This window comes from Thunnus albacares, chromosome 12, assembly GCF_914725855.1.
Source record: "Thunnus albacares chromosome 12, fThuAlb1.1, whole genome shotgun sequence".
NCBI classification, from domain to species: Eukaryota; Metazoa; Chordata; class Actinopteri; order Scombriformes; family Scombridae; genus Thunnus; species Thunnus albacares.
This window is the reverse complement of record NC_058117.1, coordinates 2,391,194-2,408,781: the sequence shown is the minus strand read 5'-3', so window position 1 is coordinate 2,408,781 and position 17,588 is coordinate 2,391,194. Positions and strand designations below refer to the sequence as shown.

Here is a 17,588-nt window from a genome sequence, read left to right as displayed (position 1 = left end):
GCTAATGATTGTGACATTTCTCGGTGGGGACTGGCGATATGTGTGCCTGTGTGGTGTGAAGTGTGACACAGCAGTAATAGTCATCTTGATATTTCTTTTCTCTTGTCTTTATTTGCATATTTGGTATTTGTTAAGAGTTTCAGGAAATAAAAGTAATGTATGTTAAAAAAATGTATTCAAACCTAGATCATGAAGAATGCGACATTTCTGTGTACCTTCATCTACTGTGGAGTACAAAGCAAAGTCACACCCTTTTGCAGGTGTTGCAAGAGATCATTTTGTCAGGAAAATACAAGTTATTCTAAATCTATTCATGCAGTCACTATTTAACACTAAATGAAGAGGGCATTCTGCGTAAATAGTGGGCCATGTATTTTTTTTTTGTTCTGTCTGAATGCAATTGAATGGTAGTTCATATGTTGCATTACAGGGCTATTTGAATCTTCTACATGGGATATAATAGTAACCACTAGAGATTAACACAACAGAATAGTGAACACAACAAGAAGAGGATGGAGTGGAGATGGTGCAGATGTTGCCATGACAATAAAATGCTAACACATGTAAACACTACTTCCAGTGTCTTACTGAGTAACCTTGACACATCTGACCTCAATCAACTGAAAACCCATACATCCTTACCTTTAGTGTGTGTTAATGTAAGTATAATATATGCGTGTAATGTTAGTTCAGGTTTCCCAGAGGACAAAGGAAGTGACTTTTATTATTTCAAGTTAGATCTGATGTTAATTCTTTGTTGTGAGTTTGTATTTATTGCTCATTCATCCTTGAACCATCTGCAACACATGGCAAATAATCAGATTGTCTCTAAAGCAGTGTTGGCATTAAACACCAGCTGACATCTAACCCATGTGGACACCTCAGCATTATGCAACAGATATCTTAAAGCCAGTTTTAAGGAGAGATTGCCCTGATTATGTCATCAGGGTTTTCTTAGCTTGGTTTTGGAGATTTCACATTTTTAACTGGGAATCATAAACTGGTGGTGTGTACTTTGAAAAATGAGAGCATTTACAAATGCAAGGAGGGTCTAATGAAAGACCCTATCAAGCTGCATTATGGGAGCTGTAGGATGCCTTGTTTTTGCTTGGCCTACACTAAGATGTAAAAGTCAGGATATATCGACCTCTGCTGTTTTGATTTTGACTGTTCTTCTATACTATCTGTCTGTCATAAATCCCCCAGCTTTATGGAAGTGCAATACTATTTTGCTGGAGTAGTAAAACAATAGTAAAAAGCAAAAAAAAAAAAAAAAACAGATCCTAGAATAATCCAGAGAATACCATTTATCTTCATAAATTCCACAAGGACGCTGGCGTCTTCAGCCAACATTACTGTTGTTCAGAGGCAGAAGCAGGCTCAGTTTTAAAGCTAGAGTGAAGATAATGTTGGGACGGGCAGTAGTGCGTTTGGTTATTAGCAATAATTCATAATTATCATAGATATCACTCTGTGTGACCTCGTGGTTTGAGGCCCAACAATACTAAGGCACAATCGTGCATGGGGATGGCCATTATATACTTCCATCTTCTCAGCTCTTCTACACTCTAAACTTTCAAAACACAATGTTTATCACAGATTTACGACTAGAAAAACTTGACCCACAGTGCTGAGCTGCATCTTGAACTAATATATTCGGGTTCTTAGCTTTCACCCCCCACCCCCACCACTTCCCCCAAAAAAGACTAACATGGGTCTATGGTAAGGAGAGGGGGAGTGGAAGAAGTTAAAAAATGGCACATTATGTTCAGTACTCAGGCATTTTAGACACAACACTTTAACAAGGATGCATTGTTTTGCTGGGAAGAGAAAAAAATAATTATATTTACAGGTTATATAATTATAATTACATAACCTGTGAGTGTGTGTGTGTGTTTGTCCAGGAACCTATGTGACACAGGTGACTGCCACTGATGCAGATGACCCCACATATGGCAACAGCGCACGAATCGTCTACAGCATTCTTCATGGCCAACCATACTTCTCTGTGGACCCCAAGACAGGTGAGAGGACAGCACATTACAACTTCTATAACAAACCAAAAGTTATTCTTACTATTGTATGACAGATCTGTGACTTTTGAGTGAACCCACAACTCACATTCCCGGCTGTCTCCACTCCCTCCTAAAAAGTGTGAAATTAAACCAGTCATGACACAGTGAGTGGTTCTGGGAGTGAGTTTCTCTTCAGTCCGGTACCTGAATGATAAAGCCAGCACTAAAAGGGACTTAAAGATTTTGCAGTCCTCTAACAGACATCTCAACTGAGCAGTAATCACTTTGAACATGGGGTGTCATGTTTCATTTTTCCTCTGAGGCAGAGTATGCATCACCATCCAGACTCTTTCACTGTGAGGAAAGACCTCACCAAATATTAAGGTATACATCAAAGATTTTATTTGGTTCTGGTGAAAATGTCAAACTGGCAGAAGAGTTTTGGAAGCCATAAACAACTATGACCAGTTGCCTTTTAAAGTTGGGAACAAATAAGAGATAAGAGAGAGAGAAATAAGTCACTGGAAAAGTCTGTGACCTCTTGAACCTTGGTGTTCCTGTTTATAAGTTCTGAAAAATCTAAGTTTATCAGACAAGCATGACATCAATAAAAGCCATTTTTGGGTTGTTGTTTTTTTTTTGTGGTGTATTTTGATGCAATTCTGTGATGAAACTAACAATAGCCACAGGAAAACATCACTTTGCCAGTGCAAAGCAATTCTTGAACAAAGCTTTAGGTATGTAACATAAAGGTAGCCTAGACAGCCCTCTCGCTTGCCACATCCTCCACCTCCTCTTGGGCATTCCCAGGTCAGATGTGATACATATAGAATCCCTCCAGCGAGTTCTGAGCCTGCTTCAGGGTCTCTTCCCATGTGGATGTGCCAAAAATACCTCCACAAGGGGATATCTTGGAGGCAAACCACATTTCAACACAATGGAGCAGCAGTTCTACTCTGAGCTGCTTCCACATGCCTGAGCTGCTCACCCTCTCTCTAAGGTCGAGCCCAGACACCCTGACTTCAAAATGAAATATATAATTCACACAGATCTTTTTTGTCTGTGATAAAATACTCTAAACTCAAGGTTCACTTACTAGATTTTTCGGGCCCTTTCGACAATTTCCAGCAGCCCTCTTCAGCGAATGGAATTTACAAGTGTCAGCACAGGACTTTGATCTTGAATTTTGATAGAGATTGTTACTCCTGTATCTAAACCCTGAAGAAGACCCCTCGAGTTCAACTGCATCAAAACCTTGAATTCTTTTTAAGACATGGAGGAGAGTGATCTGACCCCCTCTTCACTTCTTCCACCCAAGTGGGGGTCTGACAGCATGACACGGACCTGAATCAGACACTGTGTCAAAACTCTTTGAAAGCCAGATGGCTGATTAAATGAACAACTCGCCTAAGAGCATGAATAACCCTTTGGTTTTTTTAACTGGACATTAAGTCAAGAAGAAGAGACTGAATGAATATCCCTCTTCTCTCCTCCTCCAGGGAAGACAGAAGTCAATGTTTTGAAAATAAATTATTGTTAATTTATCATTTTGAGACTGATTAACGTTTCCCCTTCAATAGAAGGAAGGTGCTCTATCAAATGAGGGAAACTACTCTACTTGAATAAGTAGAAAATGTTTTTAGTTGTGTTTCTTGGTGTGCTGAATTTGTGGCTGTGTGTCTGCCTGATTCAGTTCTGCTCTTTCCTCTAGACTGGGTTGCACTAACAAAAATGAATTTAATCTAAGATTAGTTCTAATCAGAGCTTAGCAAAGCAAAACTAGGTTTAAAATGAGTAAATCCAGAATTAAAATTAAGGCAGCTATTGTAAAAGTTAAACCTCCTCAAGTGCAAGTATAAAGTTAATGCTAGATCACATTTTAAATTGGAGTTTAAAGTTTTGGTGCAACAGAATTAAATTTAATCTAGGTTTAGAGTAAAAAATCAACTGTCATTTAGAGAGGGGTTTAAAATGAATCCTTCTTGATTTTAAGCTAGTCTTAAAGTTTGGTGCAACATAACTTAAAGTTAAACCATGGTTTAATTGGGTTTAAAAATGAATCCTTGTTGGTGCAACCCAGCTCCAGTGTGTTAATGGATTTTCAAACTCCATGCTAGTTCAGTCCTGATAAGGTGTGTGCCTGAATACAAATACATAACAATACATTGATTTCATACAAATATTTTAAAAATTATTTGTTTTCGGGAAGAAAAAATAAAACATGTCAAATACCAGCATGCAGGTCGGTTATATTGCTATCTCAGTCTCTCTCTTCTGCTCCGCTGCTACGTCTATCAGCAGGTCTCAACGAGAGGAGTCACATCCACCCGCTACATGATGCACATTTCCTTATCTGGACATCAGTCCCTGAGTTGGGGGTGTTCCCCGGAGATAAATCTGAGCTACTGACACGTGCAAATGGCTCCAAAGCGACTCACGAAAACCTGTTCCCTTTCTCCTTTCCACAAAGTTAGGTTATAAAAAATATGCAGTAAATGAAAAGTGCAAAGCAAGAATCACCTTTGAAGTTCTCTACACGTTACACACTGTGCTGTCTCTGTGTCATGGGTGTATAAATAAGTAGAGGTCTGTCTGCACAATGGGAATACACTTGGTTTAGCTCAGTAGTCCGTGCACTCGTCTATGATCTGGGAGACCTGGTGTGGGGACCTCCTTCATAAGATAGTATATTCATAAACACTTACTTTAACACTTTAATATCCTAAAATTAAAAGTGTAATAAAAACAAAAACTGGATGTTTACGCCTTTTTCCACTTTTATTAGACTACAAATACAAGTATAAATGATTTTGCTGCCTCAACAAATAGGCTATAGATACAAATACAAATGCTGGGCTCTCTGCATATCCCTAGTGCTGATTAAAGGCTCCTAACACAGAGAGGTACTAATTAGTCATATGAGCAATGATAGAAGGCTTCAGCTGGTAAAGTGCTGCTATGCTTGCCTAATGAAGGCTAGATCCAGAGTCTATATCTGTCTGTCTGTAGAAATCTAAATATCACAATGCACCATCCCTCTCCACCCCTCCCCCTCTCCCCCTGCAGGAGTGATCAGGACAGCTCTAGCCAACATGGACCGCGAGGTGAAAGAGGAGTACCAGGTTCTCGTCCAGGCCAAAGACATGGGAGGTCAGCTGGGAGGCCTAGCCTCTACCACCACCATCAACATCACCCTCAGTGATGTCAATGACAACCCACCGCGCTTCGCCAAGAGTGAGTGGAACTTTGAACAATGCTGTCTGATGGTTGATGTAGAATGATGAATGAATGCTTGATTGGTTTATCTGTTAGGATGGATTGAGTCAAATCATTCTGCACTTTCTTTTTTAAACTGTATTTAATTTTCTCTCCTTTTACTTCTGTCACTCTCTCAGGTATTTTTCACCTCCGGGTGCCAGAGTCGGCGTCAGTGGGTTCGGCAGTGGGTCGGATTCGAGCCCACGATCTAGACGCTGGCAACAACGCAGAGGTGGATTATTCCATTGTTCCAGGAGATGAAGGCAACATGTTTGACATCGTCTCTAATGGCCAAAGTCAAGAGGGAGTTGTAGTCTTGAAAAAGGTACATTCAGTCATTATGAGCTTTTAACACATACATACACTTTGAAATCTCAAATTTACAGCATATGTGCACTCTTACACTCTGTGTGGGTTAGTAGCAAGAGAGGGAAAGAAAGAGGAGGGAAAGTGACTGTGGGGGGGGGGGAGCGGTTGCTTTGTCCACAGAGCATATGGACAGCAGTCTATAAAGCATGTTGTCTGATTTCTGATTGACAAGCAACTTACTTTCTCACTCATGGTGGCACAAACACATCAGACTGTATAGCGTGGTGAACACAACTAAACAAGGTAAGGGTTAACAGAACAAAGGGACTTGGCGCTCCATCAATTCACACAACAAACAACAGCACTAAAGCTGAAAAACACAAGCAATAAAACTTAAAAAGCTAAAAGCTAACAACACACAATATAACACGGTCTCTGCCCAGACACCTCTTAGTTGGTCACTTCAGAAAGCAAGTATAATGTATGTTTCAGTCCACCTTTTGGGTCCGGCTCAGATGCTGAAGGGGCTATCCTCTCACTCTATCGGCACGTTTGACGGCAGCTAATCCTTGGCAGGCATTGTAGAGATAACAGCGGAGTCAACTCAGTTAAAGATGAGGAGGTCCTTTCTCCCCTCTGCAGGCAAATTTAGAGCACTGTGTTGCAACAACAGTATCTCTTGGATCAGGTGATTGTGTTCGGGCGAACACAGGGGAAGTCTCAGCTTGTCCAGCAAGGGAGTGTCTTCCAGTCGGTGGGGAAAAAGTAAACGTGCTCCATTACTAAAGGAGGTAACCTTTAGTAAACTGGCTCACAGAGAAAGCAAAGCTTCCTCCGGGCGAAGTTACAATGGACAGACTATCTTCAATTCATGCAGCCGCTTCTTAAAGGTACGGTGACATCACGGCTGCGTTACCATGACTGCCGGTGGTGTTGGTGTGTCTCTGCTAATGAGAGATGATTACACACCAAGGTGTGAACTGAGCAAAGCATGCTGGGAGATGGAGTCCGTTTTGGACTCCTTTTGTTTGACTTGGTGTCCTTCCTTGTTGTATCTTACTATACTTGAGTATCAGGCCCAACAATACTGTATGTTAAATATTAAAAAAGAGCAGTATACCCTTAGATTTTTAGCATTCCTATCTGTAATATCCCATGATACAATGAATAACAAAACAAAAAACAAAAAAACCAAAGGCAAGTTTTGCAAACACCAGCATTTTTCATGTGATGTGCTGTCAGTGATCCAAGTGTGGGTGGAATGTGCTGATGTGGCTGTGATCCCAATCATTCTGCCTCTTAACCTTCCATTGACCCAAGCGATTAGACAAGATAATGCTCTACACACTAAAGCATTCAAACACACCCTCATGCACACAAAATAGCCTTCTTTTTGCAGCGTCAGCCGTTGAAACCCCCCTGATGATGGAACATCTATGGTATATATTGGAGGAACGGGAAAGAGAAAAAAAATTAAGGAAGGTGTAGAAAGATGCAGAAGGAACAAAGGATTGGAAGAGAGAAGACAGAGAGGAATGGGAAAAGAAAGGAAAAATTTTTCAAGGCCTGTTTTATTATTCCATGTTCTTGGATTTTCTTGTTTTTTGCTAAGTTATTCATTCGTCCCCAATGGAAAACTGAAGTCTTGCATTTCTTTCACTTCAAGGGTAAACTTGAACATGACACTTGCTCCTGGTGAACCACAGCATCCAGTTTCACTAAGTCAGCCTGGTTTTAACTCCTCATAAAGGTTTCAACAGGAAATCAGATCTTAGAGTAGAGCTCCTCCAAAAGAAGTCATCCGAGGACTTGACGAAACTTAAACTCTGTTAAATGCTTCGTCTAGATGGATACCACCTCCTATCACACTCACATACACACCCGGAGAGAAACCATGCACACTGGAAAGCACAATACACGTCACATCACATCAGACAGTTTAGCATCAGAGGGCTGCGGAGGCTTTTATTTCAGACTGTCCTCTAAATCAGAACAGACACGGCAGCTACTTTTTGAGCACGAAACTTTGCCAGCTAGGTCTCTTATTTTAGAAATGAGATAAGCCATAAATTCATGGCCCTCAGTGCTGACATTGTGTCCCTGTCCCCTGCTTAAAAACAAAGAGACAGTTATTGAACATTAAACAGAAGTTGGCTCACCATTATGAAATATTTGACCAAATTGGTCTACAAAACACTGTACATACATTCCTGGAGCATTAAAGGGTATGTCAACAATTTTTCAAGTGTGTCTTAAAATAACAGTCAGGTGTTCATATGAACAGTTTTCCTCACTGTAATCATTCCTCCTGTTCATACTGGCTACTAAAAGATCCTTCAAATGTGCTTTCAATGTAAGTGATGGAGGCCAAAATCCACAGTGTGTCCACTCAGTCATTTAAAAGTTGATGTGAAGCTTATATGAGGCTTCAGCAGTCTGAGTTAGTCATATCAAGTGGATATCTGACACATTTACAGTCTTTTTAGCATCAAATTCCCTCTTTGTGTTTCCTCAGACAGTGTTTCCCTGTTGAGCTGTGGTGGAAGTATAGTAATAAAAAGAGGGACTTTGGCACTAAAAAGACTGCAATGTTGAAAGATATCTACTTGATTTGACTCATTTGAATTTGAAGCCTGATATTAGCTTCAGATATCTTGAAGATATAGCTAGATAGCTAGTTGATTTAAAGAAATATATCCAAAGATGATATTCCCTCTTCTGCTCTTGTGGATTGATGTTGTTACCTCTTGTTGAGAGGCTTTTCTGAAGATTACTTGAAGGTTATTTTGCAAAATGACCCACTTTTTAGGTCCAAGCTCAAGACGTATTCAGGAGCTAATTTTTGGTGCAGCTATCCTCTCTCAAGCCACCACATAAAGACAGACTTACATCACTGAGAAGATACCTGATGCATTTTGTCCCTGGAACACTTTATTGAAAAAAATTCAAGAGACTTACAGAATGAGGACATGAAGTTTTTTCAAGTGTGCTGAACTCTTGAGGAACTTGTTATTTGTAAAATGATTCATAGTTGAAAAGGGAACATTAGTCACTGTTGAAAGCAATTCAGTGAGCAGGGAGACTGCCGAGGTGTACAGGCAGGGTTTGTGATTCAGTGGTTAAGAGCTTTATTTGAATGTTATGTGAATCTTACACGTTTAGGTGAGTCTTCTCTATGTTTTTTTTTATAATATCTGCCCCTCATTTAACTTGACTAAAGGCATGAAAGGGCACATTTTTCAGGTCCTTAGTCATATGTTCTGGACATGAGTGACAAGAAGACAGCATCGTCCAGGATACATCAGACTGCTTGTCATGATGAAAGAGTGTGATCACACACTGGACTGATGTTCATGCCTGTTTATGCAGTGATGATGTCTCTGATATGATTGAAGCAGAATCAGTAGTGGTCTACTGAGTTTTGATAACCACCAAAACTCTCACATTTATTTTTCAACTTATAATTCAACTTTGGGCTTTTATGAAATATGTCTCCTAAATACAGCCTTCCTATTGATGGATGAATTACCATTCTATAAGTATTATTCCAAGTTCAGTAGCAGAGAACACTTTCTTTTGCACCAGGGTGCTACAAAATGTGTCTGAAACAGCCCAGTATCAGGACCTGTATTTATCAAGTGTCTCAATGTAGAAAAACAGTCCTAACTGGACAGAAATTCTCAGTTTTCTTCTACTACTTTTATAACTAGGAAAAGCAGTAAAAGCAATTTATAAACTTTCTTAAGTCAGGAAATGACTCCTATGTGTCCTGAGGTGTCCTAACCTGTTAAGTCCCCAGTCCACTTTTTGCAAGTTAGGATCAAACCAGCTACCCAACCCGCCACCTCCGAACAGGGGAATATCTTTTAGAAGAATGGTTTCCTCAGCCTTGGCATTGATTCTACAGTTTCTGGAGGGATGAACACTGTTCTTCATAAAGATATTCCATCATTTGGTGTTGATGATGGTGGTGCAGAGCGCTGTCTAACATGTCAGTCCAAAATCTCCCATAGGTGTTCAACTGGGTTGACATCTGATGACTATGAAGGTCATAGCATATGATTCACATCATTTTCATACTCATCAAACCATTCAGTGACCCCTCATGCCCTGTGAATTGGGCCATTGTCATCCTGGAAGAGACCACTCCCATCAGGATAGAAATATTTCATCATAGGATAAAGGTGATCACTCAGAACAACTTTGTATTGATTTGCAGTGATCCTTCCCTCTAAGGAGACAAGTGGACCCAAACCATGCCAGCAAAATGCCCCCAAAAGCATAACAGAGCCACCAGCTCTTGTTCTTTTCTTTTGTTATTCTCCTGGCCTCATCCACATGACATATGCAAAGAAAACATTCCCAACATCACTGACAAGTCAATTCCAGGCAATTGGGGAATTATTTAGACATGAGCAGACATGTTACAGACACAGGCTATTAAAATATCAATTTTTTTTGTCACCTCCTATTGTCATGTGAAAAGTAGCAGAGAGCAGCTTTAACAGAAACTAATCCCTGAATCCACTACACACCTTCCCTCTCCACTCTCGCTGTTCCTCTCTTCTGTCTGTGGCAAGATGCCAATCAGTTAAATCCTTCCTGGCTCCCTCGCTGCCAATCAGCCCTTTTCCTTTTCCCTTTCCCCTCACTTAACCCTACAAGTCTATGTGTCAGCCAAGTGAAACGCGATTGAATTTTATCGATCCAGGAGAGGTTTAAGCTCTGCCCCTTTTTTAATCATGTCGCTGTGGTCTTCACCAGACAAAAATCAGGTCTGTCAGGAGACACTTAATTTCTCCAGAGCTAGACTATTTGAAACTTCATTATACTGAGATTGTTTTCTACCCTCTCCAATGGATGTATTATAAGAGCTGGATACCAGACCGACATGCCCATTCAGTCTAATAATTAAAACATTAAAACAATAAATTAAAACAATAAATAATTGCTCAGCAGGCGCATATGCCAAAAAAAAGTTTCTAGCTTCCAGGTCTGTGTCCGTGTTGTGCGGCCCACTGCATATGTGCAGTGGTTTTCATCTGCTGGCCCTGTCCACGAGTTCCCACTTGGCCCATAGACTTTACACTGTGGTGATGTCACAGTTTTTTAAATCACTTTTCTTAGTAAAGTTTTAAAAATTCAAAACCTCCATGGATCAAAAGTTCATAATAGAAAGAGTCATAATTGACCTTGTCTGCAGTTGTAAGTGTCCTGTCAACAGTTTTACAGACGTCTCTTACAATGGTGGTCTATGGGGAAAATGCTATTTGGGCTGCAATACCGCAAGTGACCACTGGAAAAACTGGCTGTGCCCTGTTATAATACATCCATGCCCTCTCCTCATTGTCTCCACCATTATGTTAAGGTATTCTTCTTCTCTAAGAGGATTTGCTCCCTGTAATGAGTTCAGAGGGATAAACACTGGACAAAATGAAAGATTAGAAATGAGACAGGTGAAGGATCCCTAATAGACTGCATATTTTGCTGACTTTGAGTGCTTATAAAAACTAATTTTCTTCTTTTTCATATTTTACACATATTTAAATAAGTGACAACTAGTCCTACTCTTGTAAGATGGAAGCATGAGAAACAAACTGTTTAGATTATGACATACAAACCAACTACCAATACCCTTTAAAGAAACAGAGTCTATCAGCTTCATCATCATCATCTCCAGCACATCAAAGTGGTGGGGTTGTGCCTTTTTTTATTTCAAACAAGCCAAAGGTGAGAACAATGGAAACAAACAGCACAACTCTTCATGAATGTTGGACTCTTTCATGAATTGGCTGAAGTTATAAGAATCTCCACATGGATTGTTAGTGAAATTAATGTTGTAGTTTCCACCAAGACTCTTGGATCACTGGATTCAGACAGCAGAGTGGACCTGACTTCTTGTGTGCAGGCGGTAGGCTACACATCCTCGTAAAACATATAACATCGCACTGAAAAACAGTAAAAAAAAAAAAAAAAAAAAGTCAATGCCCGGCCCTCTGTTTTTAGACTTAGATAAGGTTTTAGGCTTTTACCAAGCTCCCTTATTTTTTATATTTAACACATTTTTATTCCACACTGGAATTCAAAGTAAACTTACTTTTAAATTCAAAGTAACCTGCTGGAGGTTATTTACCTGGACAATTCATTTCTGTGGCATCAAGAGACAATGAAGGTACCACAGTTTCAACACAATACTGTTTCATACTTGCTAAACACTGAATTCACACTCAAATGAGGTACAGTATATGCAGAGTTTGAAACATCTGCTGAAGAGGGAAAGTTTCTCTGTGTACACTGTAAATCTAAGGTAAAGAGGTATATTTGTAAAAGCATGTCTGGAGGGGATATTTAAATCATCACTAACCCTCACACTCAAAGTGAAAATCATACCTCATAGACCAATGAGCCACACAAAAGCAAAACATATGTGTTTTCCATTGCAGTAAATACCCTGGTTGGCAATGGCTACAGTTCATCCAATCTTCTGCTCAACTCAAAATTGTAGTCTCCAGATATCCCGCATGTGAGGCATTTAAGGAGCATCGGTAAATTGTAACATCTACTGACAGCCTGTGTGTGAGGTGTTTAGGGGATGGGCAGTGTTCTCTCTAGGTAGATATCAGCCTGTTCTGAACAGGCAGGTTTTGAACGGACACTGTACCAGTTTAATTAGAATAATAGATTAGTTGCCCACTGAAATCAAAATAAGGGCTATTGTTTGCTAGTTCTGCACATCAGATAACGATTGCAAAACCTTTGAATAAACTTTCTCAGGTGCCTTTTCAGACTTTGGGGGATATTTATTAAGGATTTGTGGCCCATTTTTATGCACAAAACAGTCAAATTGCATTTTTCCATATTTACTGAATGGCTGACCGCACTGAGGTTTAACGCTGGTTGCTTAGAACAAAAGTAGAACCACTGAAATTCATATCCATATCTTCAGCACCTGATTTATCACCTTAGACTGACTAAAGGAGGAAACCAGCATCTGGGAAAAAACAGGTGTAAGATTAGCATGTTTTAGTGGACACACACAGAGGGAGAGAGACTATAGCAGATATAGGGAGAGAAACACAAATTAAAAGATGCATTTTAAAGTTACTTTACTCTCTGCTTAGCACTATGGCACAAAACAAAAGAGCAACAATAAAATAACCATTATTCATGCAACGTTACCTTTCTGTTTCTCTCAGTGGCCTCCTTATTTTGTTGACTTTTAATGCCTTCTAGCAGCTCTGGTCCAGTGTGATGTGATTGTAGCAGCCAGTAATTAAGTAGGCTGATTTTTTTTTTTTTTTATCCATTTACAGAACTTATGTAGTCAAAGGAGTATAGAATTTTAGCAAAATTCATTAAATCACCGACCTTTCTGTTGAGCTGATATCAGGCTATTTAATAATTCATTTAATAATTTAATATTAATTCTCCTTTTTGTGGGATGAATGCACAATATTCAAAGTTCAACAGCCAGCATACAACACTTTCTTTTGCACTTTATTACTTTCCAGACATCAACACGCCTTAAAAGAGCCTGGTATCAGATCTAATTTAGCAGTACTTAATGCAAATCATATGAACTGCAGCTGAACTCATTTACATCTGCAGTCTTAGTAAATACCCCAATAAATTAAAAAAAAAATTGCAGTGATGCAAAATTTTTGTGCCCCTGATGGTAATGTGTAACCAATTAGTAAATATTAAGTGTTGGCAGATCTTGAAATGTTCGATATGACATCATCAAACTCAACTGAGTAATTTTTGCAGCAGCGGTTACATATGTAAACCAAGAGAGGGTCTGCAATGCTGTCAGTTTTATTGATAGAACTCTCGCTATGACGTGTGGTGTTAACATCTAAATATTTTAGTGTCTTTAATTAGTCGTTAAAGGCAAAAGACACCTAAAAATATAATAACTAAAGTAAAACCATGTGGTCCTTTTCCAGAAATTATTTCCTCTTCATGTATGTCCCAGTATGTTACACACATGCATACAGGCTTAGCTGCATACAAACAAACACATACACACATACTTGTCATCTCCTTTACATTGCAGCCATCAGTGGAGCTGATTGACAGGCAGTTTGTGGGAAACGACAATAGCTTTGTTTCCCACAAGGCCATATGGAGTTAGTGGATGAAAGGTAGAGTCATATGTGTGTCTGCGTATGCTGGAAATTATGTGGGCATGTGTGTGTGTGTGTGGTGAATCCCTTCACTCAGTTTTCAAAATATTACCCAGTAGTATTTGTTGCCGATGGCCAGGTGCTCATCTTGAAGTCAAGTCCCCTGCTTGAAGCCAAAACATCAACGTGGTCTCATTGCAGACGTACAGTGCAGCGTACCGGTCGGGCTTAGGAATGTGAATTGGCTTCAGCAGCATGAGACAAACTGAGTTTGATATGTATATGAATGTGTCTTGGTACAGTTCGTGGCCACATTTCCATATCAAAGTGGCTGTCTCCTGCATCTTCCTCCTGCACATTCACAAACAGATAAGCGTGGAGAAGAATGGAAATCGACCCTCCTTTGTGTCCAAATCAATCAGCGAGCAGTGCATTCATCAGAGTGATTGGACATCAATAACCAAATATTCTGCCCTTTGAAGTCTCTAGTGTAAGGAATTAATATATCAAGATGCAGTCGTGGTTGCTATGCAACAATAAGGCAGGTTATCCTGGCATCATGCTTGAAATGCAGAAATGAAAATATTGAACTTCATGTTTGCATGTCCAGTATGATTTCTTGGGTCAAGGATTGTTGGTGATAGAGAGGTCAGTTCCAATTCTTTCCTGCGTTTTCAAATTAAGTGAAGGCCGATCCTTAATTCAGTATTCAAAAGCATTTCCAAAAAATCTTAGTCTACAGCAATTTGTACAATATGTGACCCACATGTATTTTTTTTATAAGCAGTCTTTCTTTTATTTTCTTTTGTGGACCTGAGGAATACGTTGTGTCTCATAGTCAGCTATTCAAATTGCATTAATATCCTACTTTCTAGCCTATACCTTCTGAACTGCAAGCATTCAAGTTGGCTAGCACTGCAAGACTTGTACAAGACTACTACATAAATGTAAATGTACATTTACAGACTGGTCATTTTACCACAATCCTCAAAACTGCTTTAGTACACCATCTTTTGAAGAAAAGCACTCTAAATGCTTGGAACATGAATAACTTTGTACTTAAATGGGTTTCAAAATGTATATACTTTTAGCATAATAACCTAGACCAGTGGTTCTTAAACTTTTTCACTAATGTACACCCTACATAAAGAGGTACAATACAGCACCATCAGTGTCTGATTGATTTATTAAACAACAACCTTGTAACTGAAAAACACTTCAATGCTACATTTCAAATGTTTAGAATTCATCACTAAATTCATAGCATTGGCATTGTAGTTGCATTGAACTGTGTCTCTTTGATTGATGATTTAGTGAGAAACTTGGGCCTGTGCTTCACTGAGGATCTCTGTCATTCTCGGGGGCAGGGAGGTACCTGCAGTGATCAAATTCTCTTCCAGGCACAGTCTGTTTATTTGCTTTGTTTTGATCAGAGTCATTGCAGAAAAGGAGGCCTCACACAAATATATGGATCCAAAGGGTAATAGCTACTCCAAGCTTTTTTTTTCCCAGTTCAGGGTGTTCCTTCTTCACGCACACCCAAAACTGTGTGAGTGGATGTGTCAAACCTCATCTGTAGGCCACGGTCAGATGACACATCAAAGAGTTTTTCCTGATGACTGACAGGAAGCTTTCTTCTGTTTCCTTCAGACAACACAAATGGGTTTCTCACCCAATCCAGCTGTGCATATTTCTCTTCCATGTGAGGGAAGTAAGAATAAAAAAACACCAATCAAGTTGGCCAAATGTCCCTCTATGATTGACTTCACTGGTGTTCTCTCCACATCCTCACTGGATAGGAAAGTAGGTGACATATCCCTCTGCACATGCCCTTTACTCTGCTTTCTTCAGGAAACCATCCACCTTGTCATACAGGTTCAGGATGCTGGTGTCCTTGCCCTGCAGACACACTTCCAGTTTGTTCAGTTTACTGAATATATCTACCAGATAACATAGCTTTGCAAACCAGTCGGTGTCCTCAAACAAGGTGGCATGGGGAGATCCGTGCTCTGACTGAAAGGCGCACACTTCACATCGTATTTCTAACAGCCTGTTCAATGTTCTCCCTCGAGAGAGCCAGCACACTTCTGTGTGGAATAGCAGTTGTGTGTGTTCAGCTCCATTGTTTTCACAGAGGCGGTGAAACAGTTGCGCATTAAGTGGCTCTGGCTTAATGAAGTTTATTACTTTGGAGCTGTCGTTCAAAACACCATGCAACACAGGACTCATTTTCTTGTACGCCAGTGATTCCCTACGTATGACACAGTGAGTCCACTGCACTTAATTAATTAATTGATTTATTAATAATTTCATTTCGAAGAGCTGCGTCAGTACTGAGACTGGTGCAGGATTTCCAGTTTTGACCGTTTTCACAGAAGAACGCATTAACAACATTAAACATGTCCTTTCTGGTTGTTTTTCTCCTCCAAACTCTTGCAGAAAAGTATATGTTCACAAATGTCGTCAGTATCAATGTATCTCACGAAAATAATAAGCTGTGCCTTTCCACTGACATCTGTGGATTGATCAAGCTGGAGTTTTCCGACAACTTGATTAACAATGTATGTTCCCATCGTATCTATTCTGCAGCAAACAGTGTCATTTGACAAAGGCACAGTTTTTAATTTATCCGCTGTTTTTTTGTCCAGCATAGTCTCATTCAACACAGCAGTGGCTGGAAGTAGTGGGCCTTCAGCTATGGTGAATGGCTTTAGCTACGAGCAAAGACGCCGCATAAGAAGTCTCGAGTGCTTTGGCTGATGTTGTGTGGAGACTTTTTGCATCTTTCTTGGGATGATCTGATGTCAGAAAGTTTTCTCTTAAAAAATTCTGGTGTCATACTGACATGACATTGATGTTTTGTGCTGAGATGTCATTGGAAGTGCGCTGGCTTCATGGAGCTGTTGGCTAATTTCTCCCTGCAAAATAAGCACATTGCCTCGGGAGGGTTGTTGGGGTAAATCCCATTAAAACATGTTCTTCCTGACACTGACAATATTTTGTTGGCTCTGTTTTTTCTTTCTTTTTCACCTCTTTCTCCTTGTTTTCAGTTGTATTGTTGCTACGTTTTAACCACAAATCCATTTTCTTGATTTTCGTCTGTCAAATCAAAACTGGCTTCCCGCTCACAGTGAACAAACGTCATTGTGAACGTGATTGCATTTGTTGCTTTGGGAAACAACTGCATTGAAAATAGGAACATTGTATATAAAGTGTGGTTTATCAAACTTACATTTACATTTTTATTGAACTTATTATATTATAATTATTTTAGGAATTATGCATGACTGATATTTTTTAAATTAACATTTTAAAAAAATCTCACGTACCCTCTTCAGCACTCCAATGTAGCCCTAGAGGTACATGTACCCCCATTTGAGAACCACTGACCTAGAGCAAACTGTCATTTTAAACAGTCATTCACAGGCTTACATAGTTTAGAGTTTTCAGATATTCAGAATGCATTTAGGATGTAATTACTGCACATGTTCTTCCATTTCATTCCTCCATGTCACAGAATTTCTTTATCATTGTGTTTCTGCAGACTCTCGACTATGAAACCAAGAAGTCATACATCTTCAAGGTCGAAGCATCAAATGCACAGCTGGATCCTCGTTTCCTACACCTGGGGCCCTTTAAGGACTCAGCTACAGTCAAGGTGAATGTTCTAGATGTGGACGAGCCTCCAGTCTTCACCAGACCCTCCTACTCTATGGACGTGTATGAGGACACTCCTCCGGGAACCATCATAGGCTCTGTGACGGCTCATGACCTGGACGCCAGCAGCAGCGCCGTCAGGTAAAACCAACAAGTCTGTGGCAACAATATTAACAACACCCTGGTTTGCATCTAAGCATTGTCAAAATATGCAAAAGAACGT

The 17,588-nt window shown here is 39.8% G+C and overlaps 1 protein-coding gene across 4 annotated transcripts in view; it reads left to right on the top strand.

Moving 5' to 3' along the window:
- Positions 1 to 17,588, top strand: part of LOC122994302 (cadherin-12-like) — a 130,522-nt gene that overhangs the window by 73,109 nt on the left and 39,825 nt on the right. For all 4 annotated transcript variants that reach the window (XM_044368912.1, XM_044368913.1, XM_044368914.1 and 1 more), the window contains exons 6-9: positions 1,905 to 2,024; positions 5,082 to 5,249; positions 5,411 to 5,598; positions 17,253 to 17,506. In XM_044368912.1, the coding sequence (XP_044224847.1) occupies positions 1,905 to 2,024; positions 5,082 to 5,249; positions 5,411 to 5,598; positions 17,253 to 17,506 (730 nt within the window). The remainder of the gene's footprint in view (positions 1 to 1,904; positions 2,025 to 5,081; positions 5,250 to 5,410; positions 5,599 to 17,252; positions 17,507 to 17,588) is intronic.